Source organism: Echinococcus granulosus, assembly GCF_000524195.1.
Source record: "Echinococcus granulosus chromosome Unknown EG_S00190, whole genome shotgun sequence".
NCBI lineage: Eukaryota > Metazoa > Platyhelminthes > Cestoda > Cyclophyllidea > Taeniidae > Echinococcus > Echinococcus granulosus.
In genome coordinates this window covers 28921-45488 of record NW_020170570.1, presented here as the reverse complement: position 1 = coordinate 45488, position 16568 = coordinate 28921, and the positions used below count along the sequence as shown (strand labels likewise).

Here is a 16568-nt window from a genome sequence, read left to right as displayed (position 1 = left end):
TGCTGTATGAACATATCAGGGACTAAGGAAATCTCTTCTCGTAGTTTGATGGGTTGCGTGACATAAGAGAAGCATCATGTCGAGGAAGGGAACCTCGAGTGTCAGGACGGTCGCGATTTCTTAGTGTACCGCGAAAGGAGCCAGACCTTAATCCATTACAAAGACTTAACAAGCTAGCTTAATCCGTAAACCATGCCATAAATCCAAAATTTTTGTTTTATGGAGTCAGATTGATAGACTCTTCTCCGTAATAATTGATGGATTTGGCTACCGGAGATTATCCCATGTATGCGCTATCCCTTAATAAATTGAATTCTTTTATTGCCCGAATAAATCCGGTAAAATTGTTTATCCTTTTTCGTGACAAATATAAAACCAGTTTAATTTCAATTGATCAAACTCGAGCCATGTCTAAGCAATTCTTCTGGAGAGGTCAAAAGTGCAACAACCACTGATGGCCTCAACCTCTACCACACCAACAAACGTGATTGTGGTGCCACCTGATGTGGCCTCTAAGTCTCCCACCATTCTCTTCGGGTAAACCATTTATCAGCAACTGGTTCAACCTCATGATACAAAGGGCATGTAAAAGCTGGGACCATTAAAGCAATGCAGAACTCCTCCTCTTTGACATGCAGTACTTTCAGTTCAATAGCATCGTACTACTGGCAACGCTTCTGCTAGTCTCTATTCTCGCTTATGGTGATTTACAAGTTTTCGCTTGTTGACACAACTGGCACAGGCTCCACCATTAAGTATATAATTAATAACGCCCTGGAGGATGGGCCAGAATACCTAGCAACAATTGCTGAAAAATTCCGTGTAAAATCTGTCTGAAGCCTTGTTCGCTCGTTCCCTTTTTTCATTTCATGAGGCCCTGCTCAATGGAGAGTTGATTTATGCCCTCCGTATTTGTATCAATGCAACCCGGATAATATTATCTCCGCCCTCTTTGGCAAGTTTTCTGCACTTTACGCTTTGCTGCATTAATCTCATTCATTCGTCTCCTCCCTTCTCCTACAAAGTATAGCGTACAGAATCGCGCCACCATTCACAGCCAAATATTCTAGACATTTTTTTGAGTACAAAAGCTTCAAACACTTGTACAATTCTTCCGCAATGCCTACTAGTTTTTGAGGGCAATGTAATTTGGTATTATAGTCATTCTAAAGTCGATTTACCGGCTTACCTGGCCTTTTTATGTTAACACTACAGTTCGTCAGTAAAATAGATTTAGGGAAACTAAAGTTGGATAATTCCATGCAGGTAAGAAAAGCCGTGCGCCCGGAAGTCAAACTGGAATTGTCGGCACCAGTTTTCGATAGCGCATATGTCTATATAAAGTTTTTACCCTTAAGCGCTAATTTGTTTAAAAAGCGAATAATCAGTGAAACCAAATCAAGGCTTGAAAATGAACTCCAGTCCTTCATACATGCCCTCCGCTGAACAATCCAATGTGTACACCTCATTAAATCTCTCCTCAAAATAAAGAGCATTTTTCAGTGAAATGTATTATTAAGAGCTGGGTTCTTACCTCAGTAATGTGGTTATCACTGTGGGTTTGATGACTGTTTTGTTTTTTGTTGGGTTTTGTTATTTATGTTTTTAATTCTGGGTCGTTGAAGAAGTTTGGTGTTTTGGGTTTTTCAGTGGGGTAGTTCTTATTAATTTGGTTTTTTTTCTGCTATGGTAAGTTTGGATTGTTTTAGGTTTACTTATTTTTCGTCGTTGGTTATGTTTGTTATTTTTGATTTGGAAATTTCTTTGTTGTTGAATATGCCTTCTCAAGGGGTTTTGTTTGGTAAATTTTGGTATTATTACTTTTTTTTGTTGGTGATGTTTTTTGGGTTTGTTGTTGAGTTGTTTAGTGGTTGTGTGCGTTGAGTTTATTAATGGTAGTGTGGCAGGGAAAATTGTGGAGTTACTGCCAATAATTTCGTGTCAGTTAGGTTTGACTTTCTCTTTGGTTTGTATAAGATTAAGCTAGTTTGGACTGTATGTTTTCAAAACATTTAGGGGCTGGTTTTTGGTCATCTTATGGTTGTGAGAGTGGTGTGATTAGCTAGGTGAGTATTAACTTTGGATCATAAGCGTATGGGTTTGGTTTATAGTTTGTTGGGTATATGGTATGGTTTTGTTATTTTGAGATTTAGTTTGTTGATTCCTGTTAATTTTTTGGAGCCTTATTATAATGTTATACCTTTGGATTGTTACAATTTTTTGGTGACAAATCATGGCATAATAATGATTTTTTTTCTTAATGCCGATATTAATTGGTGGGTTTAGGAATTATTTATTACCTTTGTTAGGTGGGTTGTCTGATTTGAATTTGCCTCGGTTGAATGCTTTGAGTGCGTGGGTTTTATTTCCTTCATTGGTTGTGTTATTAGTTAGTATGCGTTTAGGTGCTGGTGTAGGTTGGACTTTTTATCCGCCGTTGTCTTCTTTATATTTTTCTAGTAGTTATGGTGTTGATTTTTTGATGTTTTCTTTACATTTGGCTGGTGTTTCTAGAGTTTTCAGTTCTATTAATTTTATTTGTACTTTGTATAGAATTTTTATGACTAAAGTATTTTCTCGTACTTCTATAATTCTTTGGTCGTATCTATTTACTTCTATTTTGTTGTTGTTGGCGTTGCCTGTTTTGGTTGCGGCTATTACTATGCTTTTGTTTGATCGTAACTTTTGTTCTGCATTTTTTGATCCGTTGGGTGGTGGTGATCCTATTTTGTTTCAACATATGTTTTGGTTTTTTGGCCATCCTGAGGTTTATGTGTTAATTTTGCCAGGGTTTGGCATAATTAGTCATATATGTTTGAGAATTAGTGCTAATTTGGATGCATTTGGGTTTTATGGGTTGTTATTTGCTATGTTTTCTATAGTATGTTTGAGGGCATCATATGTTTACTGTTGGGTTAGATGTTAAGACGGGTGTTTTTTTAATTCTGTTACCTATGATTATAGGTGTTCCTACGGGTATAAAGGTTTTAACTTGGTTGTACATGCTGTTGAATTTGAGTGTGAATAAGAGTGATCCGGTTTACTTTTGGTGGTATGACTGGTATAGTTTTGTCTGCATGTGTATTGGATAATGTTTTGCATGATACTTGGTTTGTGGTGGCTCATTTTCATTATGTGATGTCGTTAGATTCTTATATTAGGATTACTGTTATATTTCTTTGGTGATGGCCTTTGATTACTGGTTTGCGATTGAATAAGTGTTTGTTGCAGTGTCAGTGTATAATTTCTAATATTGGGTTTGATCTTGGTTTTTTTCCTATGCATCATTTTGGTTTATGTGGGTTGCCTCGTAGTGTCCAGGAAAAGAACTATGCAAATCAATGCGCAGAGGATTAGTGTTGGATGCACTAGCAAATAGGGTCTCAAAACCTCCAGAGCTCAAAACTTCATTCCTTCCATTACCATGGGTTTCACCTAGGTGAAGTGTGAGAATAATACTGTTAAATTTAGGTCAAGCGAAAAGCTTAGGTGTTTCGTCAGCTAAGGGAAAAACAAATCAAATAAAATTAATGCAGTCAGTTACAAATTGCTGAAAAATTACTTTAATGGAAGGAGTTACGACTAAATGGGCTGCACTGATGCAAATGCCGAGGGTAGAAGCTGACTCTCCATTAAGCAAAATCTCGTAAAATAAGAAGGGGAAAGAGCGATCAAGGCTTTCAACAAATTTGGTATGCATTTGTTGAGCATTTGGACTTAAGTATTCAGGTGCTGTCAATTACGGACTGAATTGACAATTTGCAACTCTCTGTAAGCTAGAATGGATACTGGTAGAAGCGTCACCAGGAGCAGTATGCCACTGAACCGACACGGCTGCATGTGAAAGAGGTGGGGTTCTGCTTCACTTCATTGATCTTGTGTCATAAGGCTGAAGCTAATTGGTGAGAGGAGGTTGCGTCAAACGAGAATGGTGGGTGACCTTACTTAGAGTATTGTGCACAAAGGAGCTGGTCAGGCAAAGCCTTTGAATCGATTACTGACTTGGAAAAATATATAAAATAAGTCAGATAAAATAGGATTTGACTGACAGATGGCATAATGACGTGTTAAGTAAAGTTTTCATTTAACGTTAGTTTTAAAGTCATAGTAATATTTTGATTAACTACCGGAGGACGTTACCCCCATTGCAATTTTCACCGATCACCAGCACTTGATTGACGCGGTTTTCTGGAAATAAGCCCATTTGGTGGAATATGCAATGTTTATTGTGATTTTGACTTTTTCATGTGCTTGAAACGCCACCACTGTATGACAACATAATGGACCGCGATAAAATTTAGCCAGTGGTTGTGCTTTGAACATCTACTTACTATGCTTAAAAATATTCTCATTGTAAAACACTTTATGAAAAATGAATATTATTTTCTAATAGATATGAATTACTCTTTAAGTGTCTGATACTCATGTCGTATTATGCCCACTAAGTTTGTTCATTGTAGTCTTTTATTCAACAGTGGTCTTCAGTTTTATCGTTTACAATAATAAACATAAAACTAAGTTAAACATTCTACAAAAGTAATCGTACGACTAGTTATCTTTTGAGTAACATTGTTTGGGGTCACTCTGCAGCAGCCTCAATCCAGCTCACATGATTTGCATTTATTTCTCAAATGCAATTTCACCGTAGACGGACGAAGGCAGAGTTTGTTGAAAATAAATGGAAAAATTCCAGAATTTGTGCTCGCCTTATGACACATTGTTTGGCTGCGTGAGCTGGCGCCAATCTGTGAAGAGGTAAGTAATCAAAACTGCACGTTTTCAAGAGTAGCGAATCATTTGCACTAGCATCCACACACACCTTCGATGGTGGTATTGCTGAGTCATGAGCAAAGGGTGGGTCTCAATGTCACGTTTTTGCTTACAATGTGTTGAGTAGCAATGCTCCGATATTGCTGCCGTGATGACCATAATTGAAGTCAGTCTATCCACTTAATATCAAACAATGAGGATCGACCCACAGAGAAATCGTTGGTTACCAATGCGCTGTGAAAAAAAAGGATCCAACTTTTTCCCTCAATTTTCACCATTGTCACAATCTAAACTAAGAAAAATTTATGGCCGGAACACTCAAGTCTTGGAATATCTAGAATATGTAATACCGTTGCTGTTAAAAGCTAGAACATAGTGCAGAGGCTATGCGGAAAAATGACTAATGGATTATAATTTAAAGAAGTAATTCAAAATTTTGTTAGTGGAGGGAAAACAAAGGAGGTGAGATTAATGCCGTGTATTATCAAGTACAGAATATTCACTGCAGTGGGTGAATTTATTGCCAACTAAGTTGCACTGATGAAAATGGTGAGGGAGTAAGATGCCTCCCCATTATGCGGGCCCTCGTAAAATGGAAAGTTGCAGGAGTATACTGGATTTTTAACGGATTCCACATGAAATTTCCTATTATTCATGGTTAGGTGTTTTGGTACGTCTTTCAAAGTGTTGCTATTTGTGGAGTCTTTGATAGAGGCTGTGAAATTCATGCTAACACAAGGAGATTTGTAACTCACCATTAGCGAAGACGGAAACTGGTGGAAGCGTCACCAGAGACATGGGCCGCTAAACTGGAAGAACTACACATCAAAGAAGTGTGAATTTTACTTTGCTGCATTGTTTTAATCAGTTACGGCTCTTTTATCAAAAGGCTGAATTTAATTAGCGAGAGGTTTCATTAGAAAGGAAAGATGGAAAACTTGGGAGTCACATAAGATGGTACCGTGATTACGCTAATTGACTCAACTTTATGCCAATTTAGGTGCTGTGGGCATAAAAATGCGTGCAAAGGCATGAACTACGATACAAGTGAGACTGCTTAGGTTATGCCATGTACTCTTGACTAGCGATGAAGTAGTGTTACGACTATAATGGCTAGGTATTTTAAATAAGAACAAAGCACGATGCTTTTTAAAAACCTCATGAGAGAGCAAATGACGTTGTGCTACTGATCGACACATTCGTCACTCATCATTTGGTAGTTCAGCTAGGTCAACACATCAGCAAGGTTGAGAGTGAGAAGCAGTGTCTACTGAGGCCTCGTAGTAGCAAATACCTCTGTAGCTACCCAAAAGTGATGGCACAAAATCATGGCTTTTGATGTTGGGCCTTGTACAGCTGCCTCCCAACCCAAAGACCTGCCTTCTCTGTTTCTTCACTTTTCTATGCTTGCCCACAACTTCAACACAATTTTGCATCAGAGAATTAAATTTTGCAGTGATTAGTTTAATAAATGCACCCATAAAATTGGTCGGTTTTGACAGACTACTCCTTGCTGCGGTTTCGAATTAAACACTACTGCCATAGCGCTTTGACTGTTTCAACTGTTTTACACTAATACACAAGCCATCAGTGCCACCGATTAGTGTTACAAGCAGAATGGTCTTGACCCAATTCTCAATCCCTTATTCGGTGGCCAACAGCCTTGAAAGCTTAAATATATGCATTAAAAGATAATTTTAAAATATGGTGTGCTATGTAGCAGCATTAGATTTGGTATGAGGAAATCTCGACTATATTGTGATTCAATTTCAGGGTCTCTATACCTCATCAAGCAATTTCCATTGGTGTCGGTAGTCCGTTTTCCACCATCTCTGCCACAGTCCACTTTCGGGGCTAAGCCGGATAGCTTTGCCGTGAGTGCATTTTACTCCAAATGTTGTCCAATTGTTCTCGCCGCCACCCGACAACTCCCACCACTACTGCAGCAAAACTTGCGCAGTAAGCGCACCCTCTGCCCCTGAAGCACACATCACCATCGCCACTTCAATCACCGCCACTTTCGCCGCTTATTCGCGTGGTGCAGTCGGAGAGAAAGCTACCTTGCGAAAGCGCATAACACACGAAGGGTGGCGACGCATTAAGAGGTGAGAGGAAAGTCAGGGGCACTCGTTCCTTTCCTTATCAAAACAAACTACCATCTTTCGAACAGCGATGTAGTTTCGTTGATAATAAGGCTTTCTCTGCTCCATGGTGACACATGCTTGACGCAGCTGCTGCCATAGCTTCATCTGCAGCAACTCCTCGTCCAACCACTAGCAGACCTTTTGAGTGGGAAACACAACTTTGAGCCAAATGCAAACCTCTGCTTGTTCAAGTTTACGAATGGATTTGGTTTGGATAGAAAGAAATTTACTTAATTTTTAGCCACTAAAGGGATGTGGTTCATGCACACACCTGAAATTGCCCATATTAAGCATGAATTTGCCATCCAAATTAGCGCCTCCTGTTAACATACTTTGGACTCAAACGTTCTCATGAAATGACAAATCGGTATTAACTTTAAAAATGCAAAAATAAGATAATTTTTTGGAAATAAGTTTTTCATCTTAATACACTTTACAATGGTGCTGTCGCTAGAAGCAGCCATAGCGACCAATCAACATATGACTCTTTACACAAAGCTCAATCGCAAATTTTTTAACACTGTGGTCAAGAAAGCTCTGTCAAAACATGACAAAAGGAAATCCAACTTTTTTTGGCAGTGCCCAATTTGGTAGTTGCTCGATGCATTCCACTCTCCAGGCTTAGGAGGGCGCATTAGTTTTTCGCTGAGAATGATGAAAATGGGAAATTCACAATTCAAATTCGGCTGTGGCAGCTGTGCAACCTGCCAGAAGTCTCTTCTATAAGGTGTGATACAAAACTGCTTTAATGTAGTGGTTTCACCATTTATACATATTGAAATGACTTATTGAGTAAATAAATGTGTTCCGTTAGGGTAATCATGAAAATGTACTTAAATCAAAGAAATTTGACATACCTTCCTCTAAGCAGACGTTAAAGTCTATCCAAATTATGACATTTGCCACCTTTACTGGACATTTTGTCTACTGATCCTGCTTTAGAAACAGCTGCCACCTGAAGGCAATGGTTGCACAGGTGGAAAATTAATGTACCAGCTATATTCGTGATTAAACATTATACTTGGTAATGATAAAATGTGTGTTCCAATTTAAATCATTTCTTTAAAATTAGTCTCCTGTAATCTCGTTTTAAAGAAGCACGCATATTTTACCACATCAATGCACATACCAATTATGCAGGGTACCAATAAATTCATTATGTGTGCCGGCCTCGTCGACTTGCCAACAACTCGAAAACTTCACACTTCTAGACTTTGGTCGCCTGCAAAGAAAAAGTGCTTTTGTTTTTTCCCTTATTTCATTAATAATGCTCTGGCATACAAAGGGAAGGATGAGTGATGAAACTTGACAAAATGTAAATGACCAAGAAGTGAGAGAGACGAAGTAAAAGCATAACTGCGCGATATGCCATGCAGAGTAGAATCGCAACAGCGTCCATCACGATCCGTGCCCATGCCCCACCATACGTCCGTTGCTCATTTGCGTACGTCCTACATTGATTGTTCCAATTCTATTGGTGTGTGTCTCAGGCTTCATTTGTCACAAGTATGATGGTGCTATACTAGATCAGAGATCGACTTTAAAAACTTAACAAACATTACGTCGGTTGTCGCCTCTACTGCTAAGTGACAATGATTTAGCATGCCAAAGAGTGGACTTTACAAAGTGCACCTACAAATCTGAAGTACATAAAGAAATGGACAAATATTTGGCAAGAATTCCTTTGTATCATATGCGCTTCTATGCGCTTTACCACAAAGTGTGGACTTTCAGTTGTGTTTGCAAAGGGAGAATTTTAGCTTAGAATAAGCCAGAAGTTAGGCTGTGAGAAGTCCTAGCAGAAGTACTATGACGATAGACTGAATGAATTGATTGTTAAAAAAGTGGAGTTCTGCTTTGCTGCTTTGATCTCAGCCTTCGTACTCCTTTTGTCATGAAGTTGAAGCCACTTGGCAAGGTGCGGTGACATGGGAAGAGAGAGATGGGAGCTTTAAAGGCCACGCTGGGTGACACCATATTCACACCAGTGGGCTCGGTCCCATGACACATCATGTGCAATGCATACAAAGGCTGATTTACTGAATTCTGACCCACTATCACTACTGAGAGAGTAACTAATTCCCACAAATTTCACCGGATGAAGTAACGGCGAAACAGAGAATGGAATATTCAGCTGTTAGTTATCTCCACGTAATTTGCAAGCAATGAATTCCTCTGGTGTGCAAGATGCACTCAAATTCCTTCTCTGTTATTACAGGTGTCGAAAAATCAGCACTCCCAGTGATTAATAGTTTGGTGCACCATTTCGCTCACCTTTCAAATTTTACCTCATTTTTACTATTTCGCAAAAATACTCAATAGATTTGCTGCCATTCTGCAGCAGAATAGAAAATCTTTGCCTTGCCATTGTGATTGTACATTCGGTACCTTATCAAACCGTTGTGTAACTAACAATAGCCAAGCAAAAGAAAGTGTCACTGCTATCAATTGTAAACAAGGGTAGCACCAAATTTGACCGAACTTACTTATGGAAGGTTAGTAAAACTTAAACGCTCCGTCTATTTTTTGCTAAGGAAGTAGAGCATTCAAGATAATTTTGTAAAAACACTATATGAATGCGGTCAAAGTTGCATTCAAAAGCACTTTTTCCTCAATTCACTGCAAATAGAGTATGAGAAAAAGAGGAGGATGCACACTGGAAGGATTGGCGATACATGCAATTAACGTGATGCCGACGTACACAAATGTAATTTCAAGGAAAAATCAGGGGTTTAGCCGTTATGATGCGTGTTTAACTCTTCAATTAACTACTGGCACAATTTGGAGGAAAGGGGGAGGACATACAAATAAAGATTAGCAGTAGAGCAATTAGAAAACAATTTAAAGATTGTGCAAACTTACAAGAAACGTCATTGCACTGTCAGAGTGTTTCCTTGACGGCCAGACGAATTTAAGACGTGGGTGCTAAATATGAGTAGGGTTGGTGTGCCACGGCGTCTTGGCGCACATTGCAGCGTCATTAGAAACAAGTATCTTTCTCGCGTCATACCGCTTCGGATAATTTTCATGGCAATCGCCCAGGCGTGGCACAATGGGAGATGAGATTTTTCTGTTGAGGGAGGAGGAAACAGCTGCATAGACTAATCGGCGTCAAGACAAGTAGACATGGGAACAGTTGGTTTTATGAAGTTAATACATAACTTCAGGATGGATGTCTAGCAGGGCATAGGCACGGATCATGTTAAAATTAACTGAGGTTCTACTCTGCTTTGACTTCGCCATTCTCATTTCCTGACCACTAACTCCTTATCCCGTTTTGTCACTCATTGTTCGTATTTTATGCTTGATCATAATTAATGTGGTGGAAAGGGATAGAAATACATTTTCTTCGGAATCAGAAAGAGCCTAGATGCGTGGATTTCTCGAGATGTTGGAAAGCTGATGGAACCATCAGACGTGATGAATTGTCGGCACCGTAAACAATTCGTATATGCATTGATGAGGCATTTATAGGCTGGTAAATTGATGCGTTCCTTAAGGGCCAAGGGGTTGTGGAGTCGGAGGTGAAGCCTGTGCAAATTGTGTTAACAAAAGTAAATATGTAACTTACCATTAGCCAGAATGGAGACTGTCAGAAGAGTCACCAGAAGCAGTGTGCTATCAAAGCTAAAGAACGGCGTTCCAAAATAATTATCTTCTACTTGGATTTTTGTCCTCGATGGATTATGCCATAAGAAATACCAAATGCCAAAGTTAATTGGTGAGAGACCGTTGCATCAAATGAGAGAGATGAAAGACTTGAAGGCCACATCAGATGAAATTGTGATCAAGCTTATCGACTCAACCCCACAGCATATCAGGTGAATTTGGAATTAATAAATAGTATGTTTAGTCACAGATAACAGAGCGGGTATAAAACTTTAAAATGTATAACTTCTTAAGTGAGTTGAAATAAAATACTTTTAAAAGCGACAGAGAATCAGCAATACGAATAAGCAAGAAGCGTACAAAAATGGCACCAATGTAGTCAATTTAAAGATAGTTTATTCATATTTGCAACAGATCTGCACAGACATTTTTGTCGGGTTTATTAGGGCAATAAAATAATTCATTTTAATAAGTGTTCTAGTATCGATGGCGCAATCACTGACAGACAAGTCCATCAGTTATTGCTGAGGAGAAACCATCAACTAGTCTCCATAAAACAATATTATTTGGTTTAGGGTGAGGGATTGAGCTCAAAATGGACACTGGGTCGAAGATCAGAGATGACGTCGCCATTTATCACTCAAAAGTCAGAACTGAAAACTGGTGGAGTTAGAGATGGGAGAGAGCCTCGCAGAATGCCGCAGAGTAGGACTGACGTTTACCTCCCGAAAGCCAGCTCTCTTAATTGATTGTGGCTTAACAGAGATAGCCGTAAGAAGGTAGGTAAGGTAAGATGTGATTGACAGCTGGAATGTTGACGCATCAAGCAAAGTTGTCATTAAGCAACAACTTTGTATTCCTAATCAGTATTGCCATTAAACACCGGACGACGTTGGCCGCATTGCAAAATCACACAATGTCAAAGCTTTACTTCACTAGCACTTATATTTTGGCATATCTTCCTCCTATGCCTTAAAACATTCTCATGAACAAATATTCGGCAAAATTTAGTAGCATTTTTTAACACGGACGGCTTTCCATCTTTGTGCCTGATTTTTATGTCGTATTGTGCACGCTTTCCTGTATCAACTTAATTCCCTATTCAACAGTCCTTATTAGCTACATCATTCACGCTCATTAAAACAAAATTATGCTTAACATTTAGCAAAAGCCATCACATAACTAGATACCATTTGTCTAACACTTTTTGGGACCCCTGTACCAGCAGCATCGAACCAGCTCACATGAGTTGCGTTTATTTATTTGATGCAATCTTACCGAAGACGGATAAAGGCAGAGTCTATTAGTAACAAATGGAAAATTTCCGGAATTTTTGCTGGTCTTATGATCAGTTTGATGGCTGTGTGAGCTGGCGCTAATCTGTGAAGAGGTTGGTTATCGAAACTACACAGTTTTTAAAGGCGGTGAATCATTTGCGCCAGCACTCGGCGTCCACACACACCTTCGATGGTGGTATTGCTGAGTCATGAGTAAAGGGTGGGTCTCAGTGTCACTTTTTTGTTTACAATGTGTTGAGTGGCAATGCTCCGATATTGCTGCCGTGATGACCACAATTGAAGTCAGTCTACCAACTAGTCACATTGACTTCCAGCATTTTTGAGCATTCTGCCGCTGCCAGCAAATGATCTCTAGTAGCCCAAAGGTCCTTCAGCTTGTTGCGGCGAAGGAGGAAATCCGGATCCAACAGGGCTATGGATGTTCTTTGTGTGTCCACAAGGGAGAAGCCATCGTAAGGAAGCGTGGCATCACTGATGTAAAAACTCTAGCTATTTGCATTGACCAGTATTAATGCCTGCTTTAATGGAGGCTATCCTAGGCCTGTGTCTTATTAATACTTCATCGAAAACGCAATTCTTCTGGATGCACAACTTTCAAGGTAACCAATTTCTGAAAACAAATCTTGCAATTGCTATCAGTGTGAGCAATTTTGTCTCCATATTTGTAAATACATCATTCCACTTGTAGCTTTAAACTCGCTTACTTTAGAGGAGACGTCGAAATAGATTAGAAATGTCCTCATATAACTGGCCTGCTTGTACCAAGCAAATGAATACAAAGGTAGGGCGAAGAAACCATCAATTTGTACACCGACAAATTGAGGGAAAATATTTTCCATTTGACGAAGGAAATGTGATATTAAATCGCGAGATTTATGCCTTATTTTTAACTTCACCGTCAGAGGGTACTATTCATCCAACTTTCGGGTTCGTAGAACTCGTTTCCGACCTTGTAAATGTAGTATAACAACCGATACTAATTTGAAGGAATGCTGCATCAGCTTAGGTCAACTCGCCAACAACCACGAAGAACAGACACTCGCCAAAGTGCTCTTCCGTAACGTTTAACATGTAAAGAAGAATCAGAGGCTAAATGTGGCGGTTTAAAGGCTTCTTTAGAAGAAGTAGCTCTTACTCCGCATTTTACCTTACCATATGTCTAATTTGTGCTCTTCTCACTAGAAATGGCTAAAAATTGGAGTGTGGAATAAAGACTTGTCCCTTGGTTTTATTAATCTCTTCCGTAATCTGTGCCTCGCATTAGTTAAAAAAACAAAACTATAACATACCATTCTGTCGCATGACGAGTCTAAGCATAAGACAGTCTTTTATTCCATCCTACCTGCAGCTTGTCTTTTTACTAATAGACTGCCAAATACGCTTTGTAGTATGAGGCGTGAGTTCCTTCCACTGAGTGTCTAGTCCTTACTCCTTCTGAAGTGAAAATATGGGCTTCCATCCATTAAACATCGCACTCTACAAAAGCACAAAATAAGCCTAGTCTTCTGGCACTGAATCGCACCGTATCATAGAAGTACGCTTCGGCGAATGAATGGGTTGTCCGTAGAAAAACAATCAAAGTGTGATTTTAAAAAGTAAAAACTATGTCCTCAAATCAAGGTTGCTCTTTTCAGCTCTACAAATGTCGACTGCTGTTTCCAAATGCCAAACCTTGCCACCTAATTATAATCAGTTATGACCATTCGCCCGGTTTCGGTCAACGTACTGCCTATACATTAGCTACTCTCCCCGGTAACAAATGTGGAGTATTCTACACTGCTCAGGATTTATTAACCAACGACCAGCATGATTTTTAGGGTTTCTTTAATCGCTGCCTAATCCTTTCCTTGGGCTGTGAGTTAACATCTCATCCAAGAACTCAAAAAGGAATAATTGAAGGCCTTTTTGCCACGAAGTGCGGATTGGCTCCAAAAAATTGGTTGCATAAACAAACATTCATCGCTACCCTGAGAAAAAGGGAAAATGAAGTTACTTTAAGGTAATCCAACCACTTTGAACTTCTCAGTTTCTAAGCTGTTTGTCTTGCCTCCATGAAAGGCAACTTAAGGGAATAAAGTGTACATCCCTTTTTGGGAGCAGCTCTTCACCCACTGCGATCTGATAGGATTGCAGGCTTCGAAGTCCAAGGGGATAATTTATCAAACTTCAAATTTACCCGAGGTATTATAGCTTAAAATTAGTAGTGGTTGCAAGGAACCGGTACTTTTCTCTAAAACACATCCCGCATTGCAAACTTCAATGCAATAGAAATATGAGGAGGAACGTGTAAGCAGAAATAATGCATCCACTTTATTTATATCACAGTTTCTGTAACTAAAAACTCTTAATTGGGCTATTTTAATCAAATAAGCTTAGCACACAACAAAAATCCACCGCAGTTTTGCGCACAATATCAACTAATCGTATGTAAGACAGTTGGCATTTTTGAGCAGTGCGGCCAAAAGCACCATAGCTTGCATTACTATAAGAGTTATGTATGAGGAATATTTGAGGTTGATTTTGGAGTGCTTTCAAGTGCATCATAAGGAATGTCGATGTCCAATGTCCAATTTGCTACATTGGAAACGGTCTGATTGGATAACCCTAGTGACCGTGACAAAACGTCAATCTGCAAGATGGGTACAAAGCCCAGTTTACCGCCTGCATTGGCTCATTTGCAGCAGCAAGTTAGGCTAGCACCAAGTGAATTTTCCCTTTAGGGATTTGAAACTGGAGGCAGATGGGAGAAACGAGAATTACTTCCTGTTAAAACATTAAATTTTACTTTAAGTTCATAATTTTACCGTTTGTAAGCAGAAAATCCAAATGGTAGGAAAATAGCTAGGTTTCCTTTACTATTGTATGCTTTGTTATGATCAGATCATTACATCTTCGTTTCAGACATATGCTACCTTGCGATGGGGGGCAAATGTTGTGTCTTGACAGCGCATTGGAAAGGAAAGAGAAAAGCTGGAAATAGTGGTGAGACAGCAGTACCATGCAAGTTTACATGGAGATGTGTGTAGTTAAGTAGTGGTTAGTAAATCGTCGGGATCGCTGCTGCTGAGCACCTCTGCCTTCCGTCTTCATTCGGATATCTCGAACGTTAGCCATGGCACAAGGCTTATGCAAGTCTATGCTACCAGTCGGTCTGCAAAGATGCATTCCAACAGTAGGTGTGACTGTGTGATTGGCGGTACATTAATATGAATAATTTAGTTCCTGATTAGAAATGCGAAATTCCTAAGCTCTAAGCACAGTTGATATTCAAAGTTAGCCGATTTCAGGAACCAGTTTACGAAAAAGCAAAAGCTATTGCGCTTATTTGAGCTACCCCTCAATTATGCGCCGAGATATGCGAGCACGTAAATCTCTGCAGAGTGTGCAGAGGGCTAATGGCTGATTTTCCCTTGGTAACACATTCATTTGATGCCTAACTTCGGTTAAGAGGATGGAAGTACAACTCTATTTTGTAGGCATTTACAGCTACTCTCAACCATGAGGTACGATAATGGGTCTCTCTACAGCAACCTTTCGATAATAATGGGCATTGGATTATTGGCCTACTTCTGTTGTCTTCGACTTCGTCGCAGGCAGTCATCGTGGCTAGTAGACGAGGTACACCGCGTTTTGTCCTCATCCCCGACACAGCTGAATTTTGTTACCCCGGGGGCTAAGCGGCTGCCTTGCATTCAATTACTCACCACCCGTTTCAAAATCTGATCTATGCCCAGTGAGTTCTTTCCATATACATCTCTGTTTTTACATTCTCTTTAAGCGGCGACTCAAGCGTTCATCGAGGTTGGGTCGTTATATGTTTAACGTACCAAAATAAGCGCACTATGATATAAGGAAGTGAGAAACATGATGCAGTGAATTTCATCATTGCATACATGAAGACAATATTCCGCAGAATACAGAATCAATGGTAAATTCCGATCTGCTGATAACGGGTTTACTCGAAGGCGTTTCCTTCTGTTTGACCACCACTTAATTATATAATACAACCCATAAGAAGGTCATCGGAGACGGTGCTCGAAAGGACGAGAGACGATATAATACGTGTTTTCTTGAACGAACCTCTTACGTTGGCAAAGGTTCCGTGAGCAGTAGGTCTCGTGATGGAGCAGTTGCCATCCATCGTTGAGGTGGAAGAGGCGTGTTCTGAATACGGGCTTCCCTGATCTTCCTTCCCTGGTCAAAAAGCCTCTACTTAGTCACTTAACACCATCAAAGGAAATGAAGGCTAAGGAGTGCTTCACTGCTTGAGCGAGGATTCCTTGCTCTTCGCCAGAGTACTCGTGAGACATTTTATGGGAGCACGAATTGTTCCGTTATTTTGACGAGAATATTTTTGAGTTAGATCGTTCTAGCCTTACACTAAATTGTTAACAATTGGCTTAATCAGAGGCATTGAGTGGAGGGAAGCTAATTAGGCAATCGGGCAATTGTTCATGTACTTGGCTGTTTGATAAGAAGGCTGGCGATTGTCTGACGATGGGCAGCTAACGATGTGGTGTAAAGTACCATTATGTGATGGTATCGACGAGTGAGGTGAGAGTTAATAAAAGTGCTCAGTTCTACGCTGTTCAGCAACTAGGTGCAAGGAATAAAAATTCCCAACAATTCGAAACAGGGTTGCAATCAAGTGCTGCACGTAGGAAACCGCCATCCAACTCGACACATTGGTCAAATGCTTATCGCACTTCTCCACTTCCATTAAAGCGAGTATGCCACATAAAATTTA

General features: G+C 39.7%; 2 protein-coding genes across 2 annotated transcripts; both read right to left on the bottom strand. All coding sequences in view use genetic code 11, as the record gives it.

The window, feature by feature from the left end:
- Window positions 1-3277: 3277 nt before the first annotated feature.
- Window positions 3278-6251, bottom strand: EGR_10105 (hypothetical protein; the record flags this gene model as incomplete). The annotated part of the gene is made up of 4 exons (XM_024499354.1): window positions 3278-3435; window positions 4332-4361; window positions 4610-4745; window positions 6168-6251. 4 exons carry the CDS (start codon window positions 6249-6251, stop codon window positions 3278-3280), a joined length of 408 nt encoding a protein of 135 aa, XP_024346229.1.
- Window positions 6252-6912: 661 nt separating this feature from the next.
- Window positions 6913-15716, bottom strand: EGR_10104 (hypothetical protein; the record flags this gene model as incomplete). Its single annotated transcript, XM_024499353.1, has 6 exons — window positions 6913-7096; window positions 7407-7559; window positions 9214-9322; window positions 11768-11903; window positions 12526-12700; window positions 15649-15716. 6 exons carry the CDS (start codon window positions 15714-15716, stop codon window positions 6913-6915), a joined length of 825 nt encoding a protein of 274 aa, XP_024346228.1.
- Window positions 15717-16568: the final 852 nt, after the last annotated feature.